Consider the following 22,051-nt stretch of genomic DNA (forward strand, 5'->3'; position numbering starts at 1 on the left):
CTCCGCAGATAGCCAAGGGGCAGCCACAGCCCTCCTTCCCTTTCTCTTACCTCCTGCTGCAGTCCAGAGCAGAAGCTTCCATACTAATTCTTTTTCAAGTCTAACTACAGATGTGTAAAACTTGCTTGGCGTCAGGCACATCTCATGCCCTCTAACCCAAACTATGTCCCTGCTTTTAATGTACAGTCAATAATTTTACAGCCTAATAGTCAGCTCTGAATAGAGACGTTAAGATTATTAGAGTGATGTGACGTGAATCTTGCCCGAAGAGTGCTGCTGTATCTTGTTATCTTGGAGATCTACAGATGTATTTGTGAGGGTTGGAAATATTTTAATATACGATTTGTTGTGCTCTTTTATGTGATGTTTCCTGTGTTTGAAAATAAATAGACATTTTTTAAATTGAAAAACTTTCCTAGTTACTATCTGATAAGTTATCTCTATCAAAAATAAAGGATTTCTGAAAGGCATACCACTGTAATACCTGAGTTCTTATGCTGTCTCAAAGAGAACTTCAGGATTTTATACTGTGGAGTTATTTCAAAAATACTTACTCCACTGTGCTGTTAAAAATGTCACCAATCACCTGCATCAAAAACTGTGGTGAATTGTCCCTGCTTGGAGTGCAGCTCAGATAAGAATCTGTTCTTAGTTCATACATTTTAAGTACAAATATTTTTAGTATGTGTGCGGGTGTATTTTTATATTAATGGATAAATCAGCTTGAACGATAGATGTTTAGAACTAAGCAAGGGTTTTTTGTTTCTAAATGTAAACTGTTGCGAAAATTTCATTGCATCCTGTTGCGAATCCCAGTGTTAAGAACTAGTATTTCATTGGTTAATTTCTGACAATACAGAGCTGTCTCACATTTCTTTTACTGTTTTTTGTAAGTAGTACAAAGAAAAAAACAGCAAACCAGCCATTGTTCCTTGTCCCCACTGATTCTTAGACTGTAGTTTCTCTCTAGTATTTGAAAAAACTCATTGTATTAATAAGATATATGAAAGTGATTATAAGCTTTCTATTTTCATTCGTTAATGTGAGGTAAATTATTTGACATAAAAGTACTTTGTTTTAGTACAAAAAAATCTTGTTTTTTTTAATGTAATTTATAATTATTTCTCCAAATAATCCTGTTTAACTTGTGATTTGAATCACTGTTGTAATTCAGAGTTTTAGGTGTTATATTTTAGAACCAAATAGTCTCTGAAAGTTTCTGAACTGAAACAAACTGAAAATACTTTATTAAAAGAGTGTTTCTTCTCTAATGTTTTCAGTGTGACACTTTGGAATATTTTTCCTTTTTTTTTTTCTGAAAGTGGTAAATCACTGTCACAGCATTGTTTCAAAATAATAGCATAGCTAAGCATTTCGAGAAAACTTTAAAAAAATACTGAAAATTCAGAGTAAATATATCTGTAACATTTGAAAGAACAGAATTCTGGTTATTGTAAATGTACAACTTTACGTGTGTCCCTGTGGACGTGCCTGGGTAAGAGGAAGTTCTGACTCATATAGACCACCAATAAAGCTGACACTTTAAATGTACAAAAATCTAACTAAACTAAATTATTTACAGTCTTAAACCTTGTCAGTATTTTGAGGAAGTCAAACTAAAATATGGCTGCACTGGTGAAATTACTGTGCAGTATGTTTTAGAGTTACATCCATTATACAAATATAGTGGCTTTTCTGTATACACTGAGAATTATTTTTTTTTTTACAAACATATGTAAGAAGGCAACAAACACCAATGAAGAAAAATATCAGAATTCAAAATTAATTACTTTGAACTGCATATGAAAATATTATATATACTATCTAAATGCTTGTGAGTTTAGATTTAACTTGCTGTATATATATTTTTTTTAATTGTTAGAGCTCTGCTAGTTTTCTGACCTCTTCTGAATTTTAAACGTTTGGAGAGCGAATCCACATGAACTTGTGTTTTAAATAACAAAATTTAAATATTAACTGGAAAAATGCATTTAAATACTTTTTCCATATACATTTTAGGAAACATATGAAAAATTGCTAAATGTTCAGAAATATCAAGACCAACTGACAGGTCAAGACCTTCCTTCTCAGAAGGAAAAAAGGTAAGCTTTTGATTAGATTCATAGATTTCTAGGTTGGAAAAGACCTTAGAGATCATCGAGTCCAACCATAAGGCGCAGCGGGACCCGAACTCGCAACCCTTGGGCTCAGCGTCACGCGACCTGGCCCCTCCTCCACTGGCGGTTAGAATGAATATTGATTCTAAATTCTTTCTTAAAAAGCTTCAGTATGTTGTTTTGGCACTTCTTGTAGTTCCCCACCCTACCTGCCTTTTATTCCACAGACACATTCAGACTTTTTCCCTATTCCTTGTCTAATATCTGTATGGTGATTTCAGGTTGTAAAGTCTTATCTGTGAAATCTGTGTGGCATGCTCACTTCTCTCTGCTAAAATAGGGAATCCCCATTAATTTCTCTTGCTTTTTAATCTCTCCTTGCTCTTTTTAATATTCCCACCTATATAAAAATTCTAAAGTGTGACTTTAAAATAAGTAAGAGAATATCCAGCAGTCTGTGTTTCCGTAGATGAAATTTTCTAAATATTTCTTTATTAAAGGTTTTTGGAAAAGGAGATAAACAACTTATTTGGTATTTTAAAAAGCCTTGTGTTCTTTTAAAGAGTTTATCTGTTGGAAAAATCCTAAGGCCTACAGCTGAGCTCTTTAATAGTCTTTCATGAATTACAGTCCTTCAATATTTTTACTTACCAATATTTAACTTAGAGTATTGAAATATTTTGACTTCATTGTTTTTCTTCTAATGGCTTTGAACAGCTAAATAATAAAAAAACTACAGTAATTTTAGAAAAGTTTATTTGGTTACATTTGTTTAAATATCACCATTATTAGTAATTGAATTTAGATTCTCTTCTTTGTCTTCTTTAACTTATCTGGTATGCACAGCAAGTTCTTCAGCTAGTTAGCCGCTGGGCAGAAAAGATACATGTCAACCAGAAGAAGCTATAGGGGAAGCTACAGTTTTTAGTTTCTTAGTGCATACAGTCAGGATTGTCTTTGAAATGAGTATATGCTTTAATAACGCTTTGCTTCTCTTCAGCTGTGCTCTTTATTTTCTATTTTGAGATTTTTTTGCAAAGATTTAATGATATATTAGAATACTAAATTAAGCAAGCCTTTAAAAGAAATGGAAACAGCTAGGAAGTTTTGATTTTTGGCATTTAGTGCTTTTCTGTGTAGTTACTTTTTCACTCTCCGAGTTGTTTTTATCTTTGTTCTTGCTGTGTATTTTCTAGCCAGATTTATGTGCTCTTCCAGTTGCACATCATGTTGGTTTGTCATTTCTTAATTTCAGCCATTTGTTATTGATGTTAGGAAGAGAAAGGATTAATTTGCTGAGATTATTTCAATTTCTTAAATAACAGAAGTTCATGTTTCTTCATGATATAAATAGTGTCCTGTGACCTGCAGACTGTTTTATCATAGATTCATGTTAGCTTCTGAGCAGACAAGAGAACAAATGAATTCAGTTTCTTGGTGTATGCTGCTGAAAAATAACCTGACTCTTTACAGCCAGTGGATTTACTGATGTGAAAAATGACCTAAAGCTAATCAGAGTTGAAAGATTTTTTTTTTTTTCCTTGTTAGGTTTGTAAAAGCTCAGAGAATTTAAAGGATTTTTGAGACTTATTTTCCGTGCTGGATATGGTACTTCCTCTGAGATTAGCCTGGATAGTTTATCTCTGTAGTGTAGGTAGAGGGTGGATGGATGGGAAGGGCTGTTCATGATTTTTTTGTTTGGTTACTTTTTTTCCCCAGAAAATAATCTATTCTGGATACAGGATACATTCTGTAATATTAACTGTAGGATTAGGACCTGATCTTGAACTACTTTAAGCTTACAGCTTTTCACATGTGAAAAGTTTCATTGACTTCACTGAAAGTAGCAATATATAAATGTAAGTAGATACTTGAGTATGTCAGGATTGGGAACTTTTAAAATTACTGTTAAAACCAGCATTGTTTCTAAATAGACATTTCTCATGCCCTGACTTAGAAAAGCATTAAAATATATACTTAAGAAGTAGCACTACTTAAAATCACCTTCAGAAGGAGTGCTTTTCTGAATCACAGCTTCCTTAATGCTGATGAAAGCATTCATTAAGATTGTTTCTAAAACCTAAAGAGGTAAGAAACTAGTTACAGCTTTGCCTTAAATTTACCTGATAATGTTGGCATGTGTATTTATGGTGGCATTCAGTTTTTGTGGTCACTTTGTATTGTACATACTTCACAAAGATTTTTTGCAAGCATTGGTTTTTCTTTGTGTTAGCATGTCTGCATGAGGCTGTTTTCGTAGAAATTTCTGCTTTTGCTATCACTAGTGCAGTTTCTGTGCTGAGCAGGTCAAGATTACACAGTAGATAAAATACAGTATGTCATTGCTGCATTAGTACTTTGACCATGCTTACTGCTAGTGGAGTATTTTGTGTTGATCAGAAGAGGAAAGACCAGAGACAAAATTCTGTTACTTTAGAATTTGATTTTAACGTTCTGCCTTTGATTTTGGTCTTTGCTGTGTGTAAACCAAACTTTTCCTAGCGTCAGGCTTTTAAAACTAAGTTCTAAGTTCTGGGGAAGATTGATTACTGTTACAGTATTAATCTAGCTCGATCTCGGACTTCAGTGATATGAATAATACATAACTGATACTCGTAATTTTTATGTGGTTAATTCAATACATGATGTTACCATCCCTTTCAAAAGGTCTTTTAAAATCAACGTAGGCCTTCTCATGTTTACTATAGGAATGTGATCTGTATTCATTTATAATGGAGAATGTATTTCTGAACGAAGACTGACTGTATGTGCGGTCCTTTGTGATATAACTCTAATTGCATGGTTAATTAAAGGGAGAATATATGTGATATTTTAAACAGAAACCTGGCTGGCAGCAGATGGTTGACTAAGATTGAATTGGAAGAAATGTTGTTAGAAAAACTGTCAGATGATGATGTAAGTAATTAATCTTTCTAATCTTAAGGAGGCTTGCGTCTTAAAGATATGGACTCTGGGTGCATTTTTGGATACTGAAAAGGTGCTATGTAGAAGCAGGTGCTCTTCAAAAGAATTTTCTTCCTTCTCAAAGTCTATATATTCTCACAGCACTATCACATTCACGTTGTCTTGAAAAGTGACCTATGTCACTTTTTTTTTTTTTAATCTAGCAAAGTACAGAACTATGAAGTATTTTCTGTTGTTACTAACATAGTTTAGTTTTTCTTCTGGTAACATTTTGAGGCCTAGAGCACTTGTTCCTTGTCGTCTAATTATGTAGTCAGGAGCGGAGTATAGTAACACTTTACAGTAGAAATAAATAGTCATTTATTCTAGTTACAGGTGAAAAATGGACAGGGCTAGAACCTCTATTGCTTATTGTGGAGAAGGGTTAAATGTTCAAGATGGGGAAACACGATGGATTTGTGTAATGGTAAACCTGCACAGAGTTTCTGATTATTTAATCTTAAGGAGGACATGATGCTAGGAAAATCACAAGAGAAGACTGATCAGAAATAAGGAGTCCTTTTTCTTAGTGATTGGCTACAGAATCAAATATCAGAAGCAAGATGCAAAGCAACATAGATCTGAGGTCTGATACAGATGGATCTTGTTATATTTTCCTTGATATGAGTATGGTGGGAGAGGAGAATTTTGCAGTTTCCTCAGTATCTGCAAACTGTATCACTGTCTGTCTATATTTGCAGTCCTTCTGTACATGCATCTCTGGGAATAAGACTATTCATCCTGGTAGTCGTATGCTTCTTTCTGACTTGAAGCTTTTTCCTACACTCCCCTACATAGCATTAGATTTTGTAACAGCAGGTTCAGCCTATGTGGCCAGCTTCAGTTTTCTTTTGGAAGTAGGAGCTTGAATATGATATAATACCAGAGAATGTAACACTATTTGTCTGAGCATCCCAAGTATTTTCTCACCTAGAAACAGTGTTCTTCAATCTCTTCTGTCCCGTGGACAGCGTCATTGCAAGAATAGCATAGCAGCAGACATGCCCTTTGCCTGCTTGTCATCCAGAACAGTAACACGTGATGGCTTCTTTGTCTATGGGTGATGTGAAAAGGTCTCGAGTAGATTGTGGTCTGCAAGCGTAAGTTAAAAATCACTGTTGTAAATTCTCCATCCTGGTATGCCCAGGAGACTTCGTCTGTCTTGGTTGCAGTAGAAGCAGTTACGGCTTCAGTGTTTTCAGTAGCTCTTGCATTTGGAATAGCTGTTTTTTCCATCAAACCCCAAAACCTTTTACATACTGGCTTCTTGCATGTGAAACCACAAAGCCTCAGCCAGTTGTGTCTCCGTATGAGCTACCAGTCTTACTTGCTCAAATTGTTACATTTTGCCATTGCAACAAAATTTTCTGTGGTGTTTCCATTATTAAACAAAATCCAAGGTATTGATTTTTCCTTTGCATTCTGCAAGCAAAAACTGTTGGAAACTTTCTTCATCTATAGCCTCTATAGTTTTAAAATTTTTGTATTTTTATATTTCTACTCTTGGAAGGCTTTACCACGTGTCCGTGTCATGTTGTTAGACAGAAGTAGCTTTCTAAGTGATGTCAGAGTTCCAGGGGCTATTTTTAGATTACAGGAAGAATATTAATTCTGTGCAGAAGACTCCAGTAACAGAGGGAAGAAAAAATACTTTTAACAACAGCCTGTAAGTAAAGAAAACTTCAAAAATAAGGTTATGATATCTGTATGAAAAATCAATTTTAAATGATAGCATACCTTTATATCCAGTGACCAGCTGTCTAGTGCTTCTGCCAGTAACACTTCATAACAGGACATCCCAGCTTTTAGCACAAATGGGTTAACACAGTGGTGTTTACTCTTTAATCACATGTCGAAGAACTTTGGAGGAGGGTGTAAGGGGGAAGGAGAACCACACAGTAGCAAAGGATAATTTATTTCAAGAGGTTGCCCTTTAAGTCAAGTATCTCTTGAATTTTTAAATAGCTTGATTGTTCAGTTTTAAAGGAAATCATAAACATTAAAGTAACTCAGCTTGAACAGCCAAAGGTAGATAGGTAGGTATTTCCTGCATGTATTATGAAATATAATCATTTAAGAGGTTCAGTTTAGTGAAATAAAATTATTTCCACGTCAATGAACATACTGACTTACTGAATGAGTTGAAAATCTTTTCCTTTTGCCATTTTAATAGAACAATAATAACAGAATGAAGACCCCCCTCAATGTTTGCTTTTTGAAACTGAGGTGAACTTTATTCTAATACAATAATCCTGTATTACAAAGGGTTTGGTTATGTTTTGAATTAAGGTTTCGTTGTTGCCTGAAGAAAGAACTATGTATCTTTAGTCACACAGAAAATGATGCATCTGCACGCTGGTCTTAAATCAGCATGTAGGTGCAGAAGTGTCATCTTGTCAGAAATTATCAATAAAAGTGAAGTAGGAAAGATCAATTATATAAAAATAGAAAGTTTTAGCAAATGCAGTTACACTTGCATCCTTTAATGAAGTCTTGTTGTCTACAGTATTCAAGATTTATTCAGCTCTTACAAAAATTGATGACGATGCCGTGCGGTGACATCGAGGAGAAGTATATACAAAAGTTTTCCAGAGAAGTTCCTGTGCAGTTACAAAAAGTGGCTATTGAGCCCTTGAAGTATGATGAGCGAGGAGTAGCCTTCAGCACCGGGGAAGGTAATGGTTTCACCTTGGTTGGTAATGATGGAGAATTTTTCCTCTTTACCCTACTTTCTTTATAGTATGTACAACACTGCTGAATGTGTCACTGCTTCATTTTATATACTGGTGTGTATCACACGTTTAATTGTTAATTGTGTTGCGGCATACTAAGTTATGGCATAGCCTGGTAATAAAGTGGAAGTTTTTTGGCACAGAGTCTATTGACTCTAGTTTTTGCCTATATTTCTGTAAAGTAGTACCTCTGTACAGGGGACTCCATTGTGCTACATGATGTAGGATACAAAGGACTTTCATTGCTGACAAGAGTTAACTGTTGAACGTGAAGGGCACAAACACATACAGAGAGTTCCATGGACGTAGCAGTGGTGTTGCGTAGTGTAAAAGTGGCATGCTTAGACCACTAAGTAGCTTTTGTCATTACTTTCGTGTGGCAGTCCAGCAAAGGAGAATTTTAAAGATGCAAAGAATAAATAGCAAGGCATTTGGATATTTACAAACAGCCTAGGAAAATGCAAAGAAGGAACTCCAAAATTTTTCCAACAAATGACCAGACTACAGTTAGCATTATGGGGCGGAGACAGGAATCAGTCGTTGGTACTGAGACGGGGGGATGTTAGAGAAAAGCCATGAAGGTCTCTATCTTCTCAACACAGGCTGCTTCCGTGTTCAGTGGAGGGACACACAGTGGAAGAATGGTGTGATATATGATACGAGCGAGCGCCTAGAAAAAACAATGTAGTGACATGGGTAGGAAAATCTGACCACTTTCTGGACAAAGCATACGCGCACATGCACTCTTTATATCCGTGCTGTACGTTTAACGGGGATCTTAGTCAGAGATGACGTATTCTTAAGCAGCAGGCAGCAGATGATAAGAGAACAAAGGTTGTAGAGAATTCAGGCTCTCTTGAATGGCTAGGGAGCTCTGTTCTAGCTGTTCTTCAACATGACATGACATCAAGGAGGTGTGAGTGCGCCAAACTGGGATTTAATCCACACTGCTTTTCAGCAGTGCCTTGAGAACAGTAGTTGTGGAAGTTTGATAAGCATGCAAGCCGTGCTATTTAAGAAAAGCCATCAGATTTTATAAGTTCAAGAACAGTCTTATTTGTTTCCCATCACCCTTCTAAATTAAGAAAAATTTCTGATTTGTTACATAATCCTTTATCAGAATGATTGCTTCCTTTGTGCTACAGAAGGTTGGTCTTAGGTTTTAGCTTGGAGAGCTTGTCATGTTTTAACTTGAAGCTAATGCACTTAGAACTAACTCTAATTTCTGAGGAAATTATGCCAAATGATGCATAGGCATTGCTTTATACCAGTATAATTAATGTGTTAACCTTTTCCTTGTGAATATTCTTAAATTTCTGTACTTTTGTATGATTTTACAAAGTATTTTAATATTATTAGAAATTGTACTTATGGTAAACACAGGTGTTTAACAGACTATTTGTTTTCATATACTCTGGCGTCACAAGGTCAAGAAAGTGTCCTGTTCTACTGAAGCTGTGGGAGATACTGTTACCTCTACCTCCTCCCGACACACACTTTCCCGATGCCTTAATAGACATTGATTAAAATATATTGAAAGCTAGTTGTTCGTTGTTTGTATTTTAATTCTCTCTCTTTTTTTTTTTTTGTTACCTCAGCCTCCAAAAAGAAACAGCTGGTACTGTATGAAAGTGTTGACATTTGCTTAACTACTTGGACACTTGAAGTTCTGTAGAATATTGACAACTCATAACAGATTGATTTTAATTCCTTTAAGGTAAAAGAAAAACCGCAAGAGCTACTGCAGTAGTTTATGACAACGGGACTGGAAAAATGACAGTGAATGGAATAGATGTTTTACATTACTTCCCAGTGCTGCAGGACAGGTGAGAGCACTGTGACCTGCTCTATTCTTACTGAACTTAAATTATTATACCACAGTTATGCCATGGAATTATATTTTGATGCTGTGTTCCACAGAGTTGATGCTCTGTTCTTGTTTCTGTATAACTACCTGTTTTATGAAAATTGGTCTTGCTTTTCCTCCTAGTTTTCAGGAGTCAGTAGTATACGAACTGATAGGTAAGCCTTGCTCTGTGTTTCTTGTTTCTCCCTTTTTGAAGGGATGCAAAAACCAAAAGCACAGACTATTTGCATAGTTCAAGTTCTGGCCCTCTTAAAAGGGCTTACGATTTATTTTTAAAATAAATAAATAATAATCAGTGTATTTAAGTGTTTGCTGAGAGATTTACAAATTGTATGCATGTGTAATTACTCTGGCATACAGTAACATAGTATGCCAGAGTTGGAAGCAAACAAGATGAGACACTTCACGTAAAGCTTTAGATTTTAGAGGATGTGCACAGTCTGATATAGAGAAGACTTGTCATAAGGCTGACATAAGAATGTTTCTCTCTCTTCCGTGATTTTTATTTTATATTGTGGTTTCTGAGCTCAAGAACAGAGTGAGAGATTGCTCAGTTTGAATATCCAGAGCTGACAGATCTTGGCTTCTATAGATTATTAGTGAAACGAGTTTCTATAGAGCTGCTAATTTCCCATTTATTTAGTTGATATCAGTAGAAAATTAGAGATATGAATGCCTTTCTGGATGTCTGCCTGAAAGTTAACTATGTTTTTGTATATGCTATGATAAGAAATGTATCTAGCATGTAAATTTGTATACATATATATATATACACACACTTAATTATGTATTTTTTTTTTCTTTTTAGAGAACAGTTGTTGTTCCCTTTCCAGTTTCTTGACAGAGTTGGAAAACATGATACAGTTTGCACAGTCTCTGGTGGAGGAAGATCTGCACAGGCTGGAGCAATACGTTTAGCCTCTGCAAAAGCCTTAAGGAGTTTTGTGACAGAAAAGGAGGTGGAATTCATGAGGCAAGGTAGGAATTGAAATTATTTCAATGTCGATTAATATGTTTCTGGTAACTAATGGAATTAATACAGGGATCATTAAGGATCAGATAGTGCAAATTTGAGTCAACAGTCCAAATGAAACCTTGTATATTGTACGGAAGGGATCTGCATATATTTATAAATTATTTTCACATGTTTCCTAGCATCCTTTGTGTACATTTTGGATGACTTCTTGAGCATTTTTCCATCTGTTCATGACTTCTCTTAGGTCTATTAACCAGCTTAAATTACCTAACCACAGGATCACAAAACACGAATGTATATTCACTAACAAATCTGGATCAGGCATTAGTGAGCTGTAAGGTACTGAGATCGTATTTTGTTTTACTTCGTTAGTCACATATTGTTCATGTTTGAAAAAGTTTTGTTCTCGAACTTAAACACTAGAGGGGTTAGCTTTGAAGGGATAGTAATGAGCATAAACATATTACAAGCAACTAGCCAGACGGAAGGAGCTTCTTTGCTCTCTGTTTTTATTTACTTTACAGGTTACCTAGGATGAGATATTACTTGTTTGGATAACTGCAGTATTTGATGCTTCTCAGTGATTAGATGCCGTACTGTTTCAGCAAATACAGAATTATGAACACTGAGCTTTTAACTGTGCTCTTTCTGGACTAGTAGGGAGAATACCTGCGTGTGTTACTGGCACAACAGCTATCATTTTTTCACTCTATTGCCAGATATGGAAGTAAAGCGATCTTCATGCTGATATCTTTGCACTAGTTTCTTTGGTTATAGCTTTTCGGTACTAACAAGTGTGACTTGCTAGGAATGCCCCTGTAAACTGAGATTGTAATGAGTTGAGTATCCATAATGAGATCAGCATAATGCTGAACAGATTTTGGTCATTGCCAGATACACTTTGGAAACACTAAATATATTTTAAAGCAGCGGTCTCCAAAGCGAGGTGTGTGCACCCCAGTGTTGTGCAAGATGAGGCATTGGGGTGCAGGAGGAAAATCTTAGAATTTCAGCAGTGTATTTAGTTTATAAATGAATAAATACACGTATATTGGGGGTGCATGCTCAAAAATATTTTGCTGTTAGGATTGCACGATCAAAAGACCACTGCTCTAAAGGCTTAAGCAATATGGATATAAAACAATAATGTGGGATTTTTTTTAGTGGTTTGTAAAGTAAAATGTGAAGAATGTTTGGTTACTAAAGAAAAGCCAAGATGTTAGAGAAGCTGATGAAATTCCTTTCAGTATGTTTTATACTGAACCATTATCCTTCTAGATGTTCCAATTCATATACAAAGTTAATGGCTGCCTTGAATCACCCATATGTAGTTTAACTGCAATAAACTGCAATATTAACTAATAACAGTAAACAAATGGGTGTTTTTCTGTGTTTTGTAGCTGGGCTACTAACAGTTGACCCACGTGTGAAGGAACGAAAAAAACCTGGTCAAGAGGGAGTCAGACGGAAATTCACCTGGAAAAAGCGATAAGTCTGAGTATTTAAAGAATAACAGAATGCTACCAGAATTTCAAAACATACTGATTATGATTTCAAACTACTGTATAAATATATTTAGTAATAAAGACTTTTTTCCATTACAAATACCATGTTTTCTCTGCTCAAAAAGCAATGAGTCTCTTTATTGAACATTGTGATGTGGTTTGCCAAAATGCTAAATCTAAAATAGTAGCTTGAGTGCCAGCTTTGCATCTTAGCTCCACTGAAGTTGGTAATGACTTATGAAACTGTTAGTGGACTATAACTTTTAAAAATCAGTCTATTTGTTTAGTGACTTGACTTGTCTAAATTCTGGAATTAGGCAGCTCCTAAACAGGTCTTTGGACAACTTTGACATGCTTCCCTTTTTACCTCACAGGTATCAGAGGATAAGTGACAACTTCCCACCTAAGCTATGGTAGAGTTGAGAACCTAGTGAGAATGGTACTGACAGTTGAGGGGATGTTGAGAGAGGAACCGTCACAGAGGATAACCTTTGCCTGTAGAGTCTGTTGTTTCCAGGATGCTTCCCTAGGTTAAGTAGGGAGTGAATCAGAGCAAGTACCTAAATTTAGGTGCTCTGAGTCACCCTCTGGAGGAGTCAGTTTTTCTCTTCTTCCCCCAAATGCAGAAAGAGCTGGAGGGATTAGGCTGAAGTTAATCTTTCAGAATACTCTTCTCCATCCCTTAAATCTCAAGAGGCCTGATCAAGGAGGTGTGTTCCGAATATGGCTAATGCGCAAAGATAGCATTAGACTCTTTGCCAAATACAGTCATAACTTTTCTTTTTTAAAATCAGAAGCAGGAGGCGATGACAGTGCTGCCCACCTCTTGTCTATAATTGTAGCTTTCCAAAATAGATTAGTGGTTACAGCATTCACCCAAAAGCGCAAGATTTTGATTTATTGCCAACTTCCTTCCTGGGACAGAGGTCAAATACGTAGAGATTCTAAGGAAGAGCGTATCCCTTATCTTTCTTGTAGGAACTGTACTACAGCAAAAAAAGAGTATAAGGTTCATGTCACCAGGAGAAAGTAGAAAAAAAAATATTCAACTCAATAGTTTTAACAACGAAACACCTTCCAACTTTTAATTTTTGAAGATTCAGTACTTGGAATTCTTCCTCCCCAGCTAAAGTTTCTGAGTGCTAGAGTACCTGCCCTGCTTCTTATTTGCTGTAGATTATAACAAAAATATTACAGCTCAGAGGTAACAAAAGGTGCTGGCAGGTCACCACAGGTGATAAACAACTCTGAGTGATCTGTATGGGTCAGTATCTTCCTGAGCACCATTCAAGAGGGGGCAGCAAGTAAATAAACCTCTTGAACTGAGTAAACCAGAAAAGGTCAAAAAATGGGTGTACATCCTTGACTGATGTGTTTGATTCTTTAATCCCCAAAGCCACTCTGTGCTTCTTTTTAACTCTCGTTTCATGAGACAACTCGGTAAACTTGGGCAAGATTTCTTATTGCTAAGGTTGTTTGTCTCAATCAAAATATGTGGATTGTTAAATTGAATTCAACAGCTGAGGCAATTCACCGAACTCTTTGAAAAACAAATGAGGGTTACATGAGACATGGTTTTACACTATTGCAGCTACATAAATGGCTTATTTAGCATTTCTGCTAATTTAACTCTGAATTGTTTGTGTGTGGTAAAATAATTCTGTATCATGTTTCAGTAACTTTCATGTGACTTGTGATAAAAGCATTAAGTAAATATCCGTGCTGGGACAGGTACCTAAGCGTTCTTTTGACATGCTTAGATAACAAAACATATCTAAGCACATGGACTTAAATGAAGGTGCTAGCTGAAGAAGATCTAGGAGGAGATTAAATAGTAGAATTTTTGTCTTAACATAAAAGACAAATGAAAATTGATCAGTATGATCATATTTATTTTTCTACCTCATTATTAGGCAATAAAGCTGTAAGAGTGCAACAGCGTATTAGTACTTAAAACATAGTCTTTTATCATGTTGTAAAGGATATCTTAAAGTTTTACCTTCCACAAAAGTGTGGGTGTGGCCTTTGGTGACCCGGCAAAAATTTTAGGTAGGGTAAAGTTTTAGAATTTATCACAACTTTTTAGGGAAGTCCTTAGAAATACTAGTTAATGCTGTGCAACCAGGTCACTTACTTCATAACTACTTGCTCAGGCTTCCAACTATGATTCTGAATCTAAGCCATATGAGAGAAGCATTTTGAGTTAGGAGATGAAATAGCTATTAAGAAGGACAATTTCTGTAGTGTTAAAGCTGATCAAAAAGTGAGACAAGCATTTTTTCCCTCATTTTTACAGATTGATCAGAGCTGAAGTATCTTATGGGAGAGCCAAATAAGGAAATTTCATTGGGGTGGTTAATTTTGGTTTGTGACAGCAGTGAAGTAGTAGAACCAGATTATTGGTTTGAATAATCTGTTTTAACTTCCCGTTTCTCTCATTTGCCTTGCACCCCCAAGGTTATTGAAAGAAGTGGTCCTGAACACTTACCTACTAACTGTGTCAGTGCCAGGCTTCTCAGGTCTCAGTTTTGAACCACTTGCAGTGTGGACCAACTTATCTTGCCGACAAGATTTCAGAAAAGTGTCCTGAATGTGACAGCTGCTTATACTTTAGACATAAAATATTTTCTGAATAGGGGTAAAAGGAAATAAGCTGCTTGTGCTTTCTGGTCAATATATGTAGTGATTCATTCAGGCTTTTTTTTTTTTCCCCTCCTCCACATTGATGTTTTGCTTTGAGTTAAGATACCAAAATTGTCTCTAAGACAAATGGAATATCATGTATGCCATTGCTTTCTAGTAATTGTCACATTTCTTTAGTGTGGAAACCAGTCATTCAGAAGGCAAAGCTGTAAGGGTGTTTCTGTTTTGTATTAATGCTGCTGTGTTACCACAAGATGGAGCAGTTTGCAATCTAATGAAACAAGCTATTTTCAGAAGTGATATGTGGATACTTTGGAAAGAAATGATGATGAATCTCACTTATAAATACTGATTTTTGTAACAACAGATTAATAAGAAAAAAATACATTTGGTTTCAAAAGGATAGATTCAGATTGTCTTTCCAGGATTTTTTTTCTCCAAATTTTAGTGAGAAATAATAAATGTCAGTTAATGCTAGTTTTCAGCAATCTAATTTCAATGTATAAGTAATACCTTCAAATTAATATTACAATGTTATGCTAATAAATGCCAGCTGATGTGTGAAGCTTGGAAATGATATAGTAACATTGTGCCAGTTATCACAAAGTTAAAATCACAAGAGTGGTTTGTCTTGGTCGGGACGTTCGAAGGTCATGGGCAGGGACACCTTCCACTAGATCAGGTTACTCAAAGCCCCATCCAGTCTGACCTTGAACACTTCCAGGGATGGGGCATCCACAACATCTCTGGGCAACCTGTTCCACTGCCTCATCACTCTCATGGTAAAGAATTTCTGCCTTATATCCAACCTAAACCTACCCTTAGCAATCTCATACTAATCATATACATAATTAGTAAATGTAATTATTTAGATAAAATGCCAGAAATTGGGTTTGGCCAAGGGGAGCGGGATGTGTTACTGAAACTGCATTTTATCTGTACAGTTTCATAGAATCCTTGTGCATATAGAAATTAATTTTCACAGTATTCTGTGATATTTTTATATAGATAAGAATTTATGAGCTGGACTTGGAAGCAAATGCATTGTTATGCTCTGCTAGCAGCCAGTGGGCTTCAGTTGTAGCAGCTTACTAAATGTCCTGCAAACATATGTGAACACGAATGGCTGCCCATGTACCTGCCCATATAAACAGAACAGTGTGGGGGAAGAAAGCAACGTAGAAAAAAATGGGCTATAATGGCTTTAGACCTCATATTGCTTACCATCACCCTCAACTACTCTGTCAGCAATCACCTTCACTGTTAGTTTTCAGGATTAAATAACTGAATATTGAAGTCATCTGCTGGGCAATTCCAGTCCCACCTGCCATTTCCCTCCTAGTTACCAGCTGTGTCAGCAGTAATGGGTGCTCCTCTGCTCAGCTGGGAAGTTGCTTATTTTGAAAGAAAAAAGCCTTCAGTGCTCCAAAGAGGAGGTCTGTATTTCAACGTGCTAAATCTTTAAGGGGTTCAAGATGCCTGCTGACCATCTCTTCATCATTTAAAGAAATGTCATGTTCAGATGCTGACAATACTGACATAATAAATAATGTCAGCAGAGTGGTGTGTACTTGCCATGGGTCCTGAGCAGTCTAGTACATCACGGAAGCAATTTCAGACTAACAGTCGATTAGCAGGAGGTATGTAATAATACACTAATGCTGCTTTCTGAAAGTGCTGTTTTGTCTCTGAGATCAACAAAAGCAAATTTCCCTCTGTTCCAGGACTGGTCCTCAGTACCTTCCTACTTGCCTGGTTACACTTTCCCTTAGTAACTGTTCTTTCTCATGAGACAAGATGATGCCAAGATAAAGAAGATTGCGCTGGTGGTACGAGGGCAGAAATGATTCAGAAAACTCCAGCATGTCTTGGTATAATCCTTATTTCAAGTCCCAGAGCAGCCCTGCAGGATTTTGGCATCTCTAAAACCTTGACCTTATATACCTTATACCTGGAGTGCTGGATCACATATAGGCAGCAGCAGCTGTAACGGTTTTGGCTACTGGAGGTATCAACAGGATTTTTTTTACATTTAAAGTGGTGTTCATATAATGTAACAGAGGCTTTAGAGGAAAATATTGTGTGAAGCAAGAGCGGTATAGGTTATTCATTGTCATCAATAAAATTATAATAATATTGTTATAAACTGCATAATGGAGGAAAAAGAGATCATTGCTTTGAAAAGGACTTTGCAGCTTTGTCCTATACACTGCTTTTCACCCTTGGGCTGAGCACTACCTGCCCAAGTAGGTAGTGGAGGGGTTTTTTCTGCAAGTGGAGGGTTAGCCAGCAAAATCCCCGCTGAGGGCTCTTATGTGGGAACACCAGTGCCTGAGAAGGCTGTGACATGCGTACTGAGCTCACTGTGAGGCAAAACATCTACATCGTTGTCCTGATTTTGACTGGGACACAATTAGTTTTACTTTACAGTATCTAGAAGAGCTCTGTGTTTTGGTCTTAGTGTGGGACTCGTTATGAGAAGAATGCTAATAGCGCACTGATGATACTGAGACATCAAGGACTTTTCAGCTTGCCGTGTTTTCACCAATATGCAGGAGCACAACAGGCTGGGGGAGAGTGTGGCTGAGACAAAAGGCCCACAAGCTACTCTCATGATTTGAACTTAGACTTAGGATTGAGAGCCAAATTGGCCAATGGAATATTCCATATCATACTGCATCATACCCAGTATATAAAGGAGGATTGATCAGGAAGAAGGGCTCTTGCTCTTCCACAGGTTCTCTCAATCTCTTGGAGTTCTTGCTCTCTCTCTTTTCGGGCTTCTCACTCATTTGGGATTGTGGTGTCAGGACTTAACTGTTTCAGGATCCTTTGCTGGGATGGGAATTTATCACCAGATAGTGAGCAATTACACTGTGCATCACTAACTTGTATATATTATCATTATATATATTCATATATTGTTATTGTATCATTACTACTTTTAATTTTATATTATTGTTAAATTGTTCTTGTCTCAGCCCACAAATCTTCCCTTTTCCCTTTTAATTCTCTTCCCCATTCCCCAGGAGGTGGAGGAGGGTGAGTGAGCAGCTGCGTGGGGTTTAGTTGCCATCTGGGTTAAACCAAGACAATCATTCCAACTCCATTGCAAAAAAGAACGCAAGCACACAGTTACACAACATCCTCCCCGCTCAGCTCACCTACAAAAATCACAGGGCATCTGGATTATCAGGCTCTCCCAGCTTCCTGCCATGTGCCGCCTTTCACGCTCAACCTGAGCTGGGCATTAAGTAACTTTGGGGGTAGCTGAGGAAATCCCGGCCAGTAACGGCTGTGGTGGTGTGGTGCAGTGCCAGCCTTGGTGCTCGCCTGTGGGCTGCAGGTGTTTACTGCAAGAGGGAAGCGAGACTCGGAAAGATCTCGCTGAGGCTGTCAGGTTCTGGTGGAGTTGTACCTGAGCAACGCTAAAGCAAGGGCTGCTCCTTGTTATTTGCCCCTTTTATTTAGCAAAAGTTCACCCATGGATTATTTCACCTGCAAGAGAGAAACTTGTTTTTCTCCTCAGCCAGCTGCAATTAAATTGCTAAGAATTAGAAACTTGTTCTTTAGTGAGACCTCGACACGAGTGCTGACATCTCTTGGATGTTTTTGGGCCAAGGTCACGGGCCTTCTCTGACTTTCACTTAAGACAGCTCTCTAGTAGCTGTTGCTTCTGCTAGGAGAACTGATGAGACATACAGGCTTTAACAGTCAGCTTCCCTCACAGAGTTTCTTTCCCTGTGAAAAAGTCACTTGGACACCTATTCTAACCACCCTCCCCCAACATTACCTCTGAACTCCATTTAATTTCAAAGGTTAAGCAAATGGGCAGATTATTTCCTCCTCTAAGTGCATGCTTCCAAGGCTAAAGGACTCATTTGTACTCCAGTTGCAAAGAACGCTTAATGATTTTATTTGACCAAGGCGAAATGAGAAAGGAAAGCCATATTTAGAAAATTTCATTAGAAAAACATTTGCTGCTTTGTTACTACAACAGAAAGATTACTGAGTAATCTCTGCCTTAACTCATCGGGGATAACTGATTGCATCAGGTATGCTGATGGAGCTGATATTGATGGTCTGAATGTGCAAAGCATACACATTACCCTCTGGAAGACTCATAAGATGCCTTAAACCAGGAACATGAAAAATGACTGCTCCATAAGGATATCCCAAGGTACAGAACAAAAGCTAGGTGGGAGGCAGAGCAGCTCAAAGCAGTAGCGGAGATTCAACGGCAACTGAACTTTCCAGAGCACAGCCAACCCTGCCAGCTGCTGAAGGCTGGGGAGGTCATGGAATCATAGAATGGTTAGGGTTGGAAGGGCCCTTAAAGATCATCTGGTTCCAACCCCCCTGCTGTGGGCAGGGACACCAGGTCCTAGGAGAAAAAACAGCCCAGGCAGTTAATGGCTGCTCAGTGTGGAAGCTCTGGAACCGACGAATGCAGAGCTGGTGTCTAGCACTTCATCCATTTGGGATGTCACCCTTCATTCATCAGGGATGGGGTCCTGGATCCCTGCTACCAACAGCCCCGACAGCAGGTGAATAGGAAGCAGGCAGCTGGGCTGCCGCCTGGTAGGCAGGACGGAGGTAGGGAAGGGCCTCACCGAGGGAAGGAGGAATCCCTGGCCAGTGCTCTCACACTTTGCTCGGGCGGAGGATGTGCCCTTTCCCTACAGCGATGTGGCCGATTCAAATTCTGTCATTTACTGATAAAAAGGGGATGCTGGCTGTGTTTCACAATCCACTGTGAGTTTGTTTTTACCTTAAGTATCTTATTGTTTACAAATACAATGCTTTACTTTAGCATCAAGTTTATCAAACGTGTATTGTCAAAAGTCAAGGCTTCTTCCACTGCCTGAATTTGATATAGATCTGATTGGTTTCTTTTGTAGAAAGCCAATTTAGGAATCAATTATACATTTTAATGGGCATGAAAACAGCTCCTCTTTGGTCATTGTAGTAGATTACAGCTTGTAGTCTGATATCGCTTAACTGTGTAGCAAATTGTCTGAAAATGAAAACTCCTATTAGAACACTTAAAAAATTTCTGTTTCAAAATTACTACTTAACAACCATTAAAGCATCTTTATAGAAATGTCACTACCCTCGTTACATCTGTACCTTTGGTTAGTTTCTTTTCCCGCTTTCCAATTTTCTCCCAGCATCTTGCAGCTTGCCTATTATTTGGATGTATAATTAGAAATCCATTATTATGTTTTATGGAGATGTAAAGAGTAGGAAGAAAGCTGCGTAGCTACTTTTTACATGCGGCATGCAAATTATCCACCTTGTGTATTTTGGCTCTGAATGTTCCACAGATGTAGTTTCATTTCCCATGGATCTCTGTTTACCCGTTTTTATTGCTAGTCATCAAGTATAGCAGCAGAAAAATCAAAATAGGAGTGGGGAGGGACCTTCCCACAGAAGCATCTTAGCATGCCCCCATCGCAGAGCGGCGTCGACGTTAATGCTCTTCACCTACACAGCGCTGTGCACGGCCATTATTTATAATAGATGGTCCTGGAAATGATAAGGGCGATCAGCATCGCCTGAGAAAATGGTCTCTGCCAAAGCTGAATAGTTGGGAAAGTGCTTTGAAGGTACAATTTAAAATGTTCTTTCCAGATACTACGTGTACTGAGAAAGGGCGCAGGATGGGGCTTCGGTTGTACCACACAGCTCAGACAGACCAAGCAACCGCCCCTTTCCTCAGCCTGACTCTTCCAGCCGACGTTTGTTCTGGGCTTGCCGAAGGGTAATATCCCACTGTGTGATACGCTCAGGACCTGATCTGAAGTCAGTGGAAATCTTACGGGCTTCATGGCCCTTTACCTGAGACCCTTACGTTTTTAAGGATTTAAGATCTGACCCTTTTCCTCTGTGAAATCCCATCAATGCACCTGGCAGAGTGCGGTTTATGGGTTGCTCCATATGGGTTTATGAGTCCTGCTATGGCTTCTTCAGATTTGCTAGTCCAGGGGAGAGCAAATGGGATGGAGGTTCACCCCTTCTTCCTCTCCCTCCCACCAGACAGAAATGTCCCCGGTCATGAGGTTCCCCAGCTCTCTGAGGTTTGTGACAAGCAAGGTCTGGTGAGGCTCCTAAAGCTGGCAAAGCCTCTGGAGCTGTGACTACCCCTTTCAGGGCAGCGTTAAAGGCTGAATACCTTAAGAGAACTGAAAGCCCTGCCGTGCCTTTTGGAGGTCCCATGTTGGATCCTGACCAATGTTTCCCCAGGCGACAGGACACCTCTAAGCGGGCAGAGGGCTTGGTGCAATGGCCTTAAAGCAAAGACTACTTTAACCTGGCCTTGGACATTGGATACAAGCGTATGGAAGTGGCTCTTGGAGAGAGTATAAAATCACCTGATCTTTCTTTTTTGGAGGGCTGGGAGGAGGGTGCCAGTGTTTGAGGAGGAGGAGGAACTGGCTTCCCAGGAAAGCAAGAGGCTCCTTAACAGGGGTCTGGCAGAGCTGTGATAAGGGAATTAGAACTGCACATAACGCATGGTGGTGTTCCAGGCGCTAGTGGCTCAGTGCAACTTTCTGACTATTACATTCTGAAAAGGGCAAAGTGCACCTAATAGGTGTGCATTTAAAAAACATGAGCTGTTTTTTTTTTCCTAAATACTATTTTATCCAACTCCTTTAGCCACTGACTGGAAAAAAAAACCCAGATATAACATCTCTACAATATATAGATTTTTCCCCAGAATTTTCACTCTGAATTGCTGCTGGTTTTACTGGACTTTTAATTTCATGTGCCTGGCAAAATAATACATTGCCCAAGAGTATCAGTTGCTTTTATTCATGATAAGAGTAGGAAACAAATTCTGGTCAACTGGACATTACCACTTAATGATAAAGTAGTGTTTGACCAATGTATTAATATGTGCATATATAAACACACATACACATATGCATCCAGATATTCTAAGCATATATTATATACATTAGAACTAGGGAAGATAGTTTATTCTTTCTGATAAAAAACCTCCCACACTATTCTTGAGCTAGTTTGATAACTATGCTATAGTTACGGCTTAGGGAAGTCATATAGCTATAAAGACTGAAACAATTCAGAATAATATTGCAATTAGGATGTTCTTATGGTGCTGGGCTCGGACATGGGAAATAGTTCAGCTCCTGCTCCTTTCAGAGCTTGTGTGCGACTACAAAGAAATTCCTTACAGCCTGACCACGAATTTGGTAACACTGGAACAAGGGGAATGGCACTGG

The 22,051-nt window shown here is 38.0% G+C and overlaps 1 protein-coding gene across 1 annotated transcript in view; it reads left to right on the forward strand.

The window, feature by feature from the left end:
- MRPS9 (mitochondrial ribosomal protein S9) overlaps window positions 1-12,225 on the forward strand; it is a 34,506-nt gene extending 22,281 nt beyond the window's left edge. The window contains exons 6-11 of the mRNA XM_086610472.1: window positions 2,020-2,102; window positions 4,958-5,033; window positions 7,588-7,756; window positions 9,531-9,639; window positions 10,489-10,658; window positions 12,057-12,225. Coding sequence (XP_086466598.1) covers window positions 2,020-2,102; window positions 4,958-5,033; window positions 7,588-7,756; window positions 9,531-9,639; window positions 10,489-10,658; window positions 12,057-12,148 — 699 coding nt within the window. The 3' untranslated portion in view covers window positions 12,149-12,225. The remainder of the gene's footprint in view (window positions 1-2,019; window positions 2,103-4,957; window positions 5,034-7,587; window positions 7,757-9,530; window positions 9,640-10,488; window positions 10,659-12,056) is intronic.
- Window positions 12,226-22,051: the final 9,826 nt, after the last annotated feature.

The sequence above is a fragment of the Tauraco erythrolophus genome, chromosome 1 (genome assembly GCF_009769465.1).
Source record: "Tauraco erythrolophus isolate bTauEry1 chromosome 1, bTauEry1.pri, whole genome shotgun sequence".
Classification (NCBI taxonomy): domain Eukaryota; kingdom Metazoa; phylum Chordata; class Aves; order Musophagiformes; family Musophagidae; genus Tauraco; species Tauraco erythrolophus.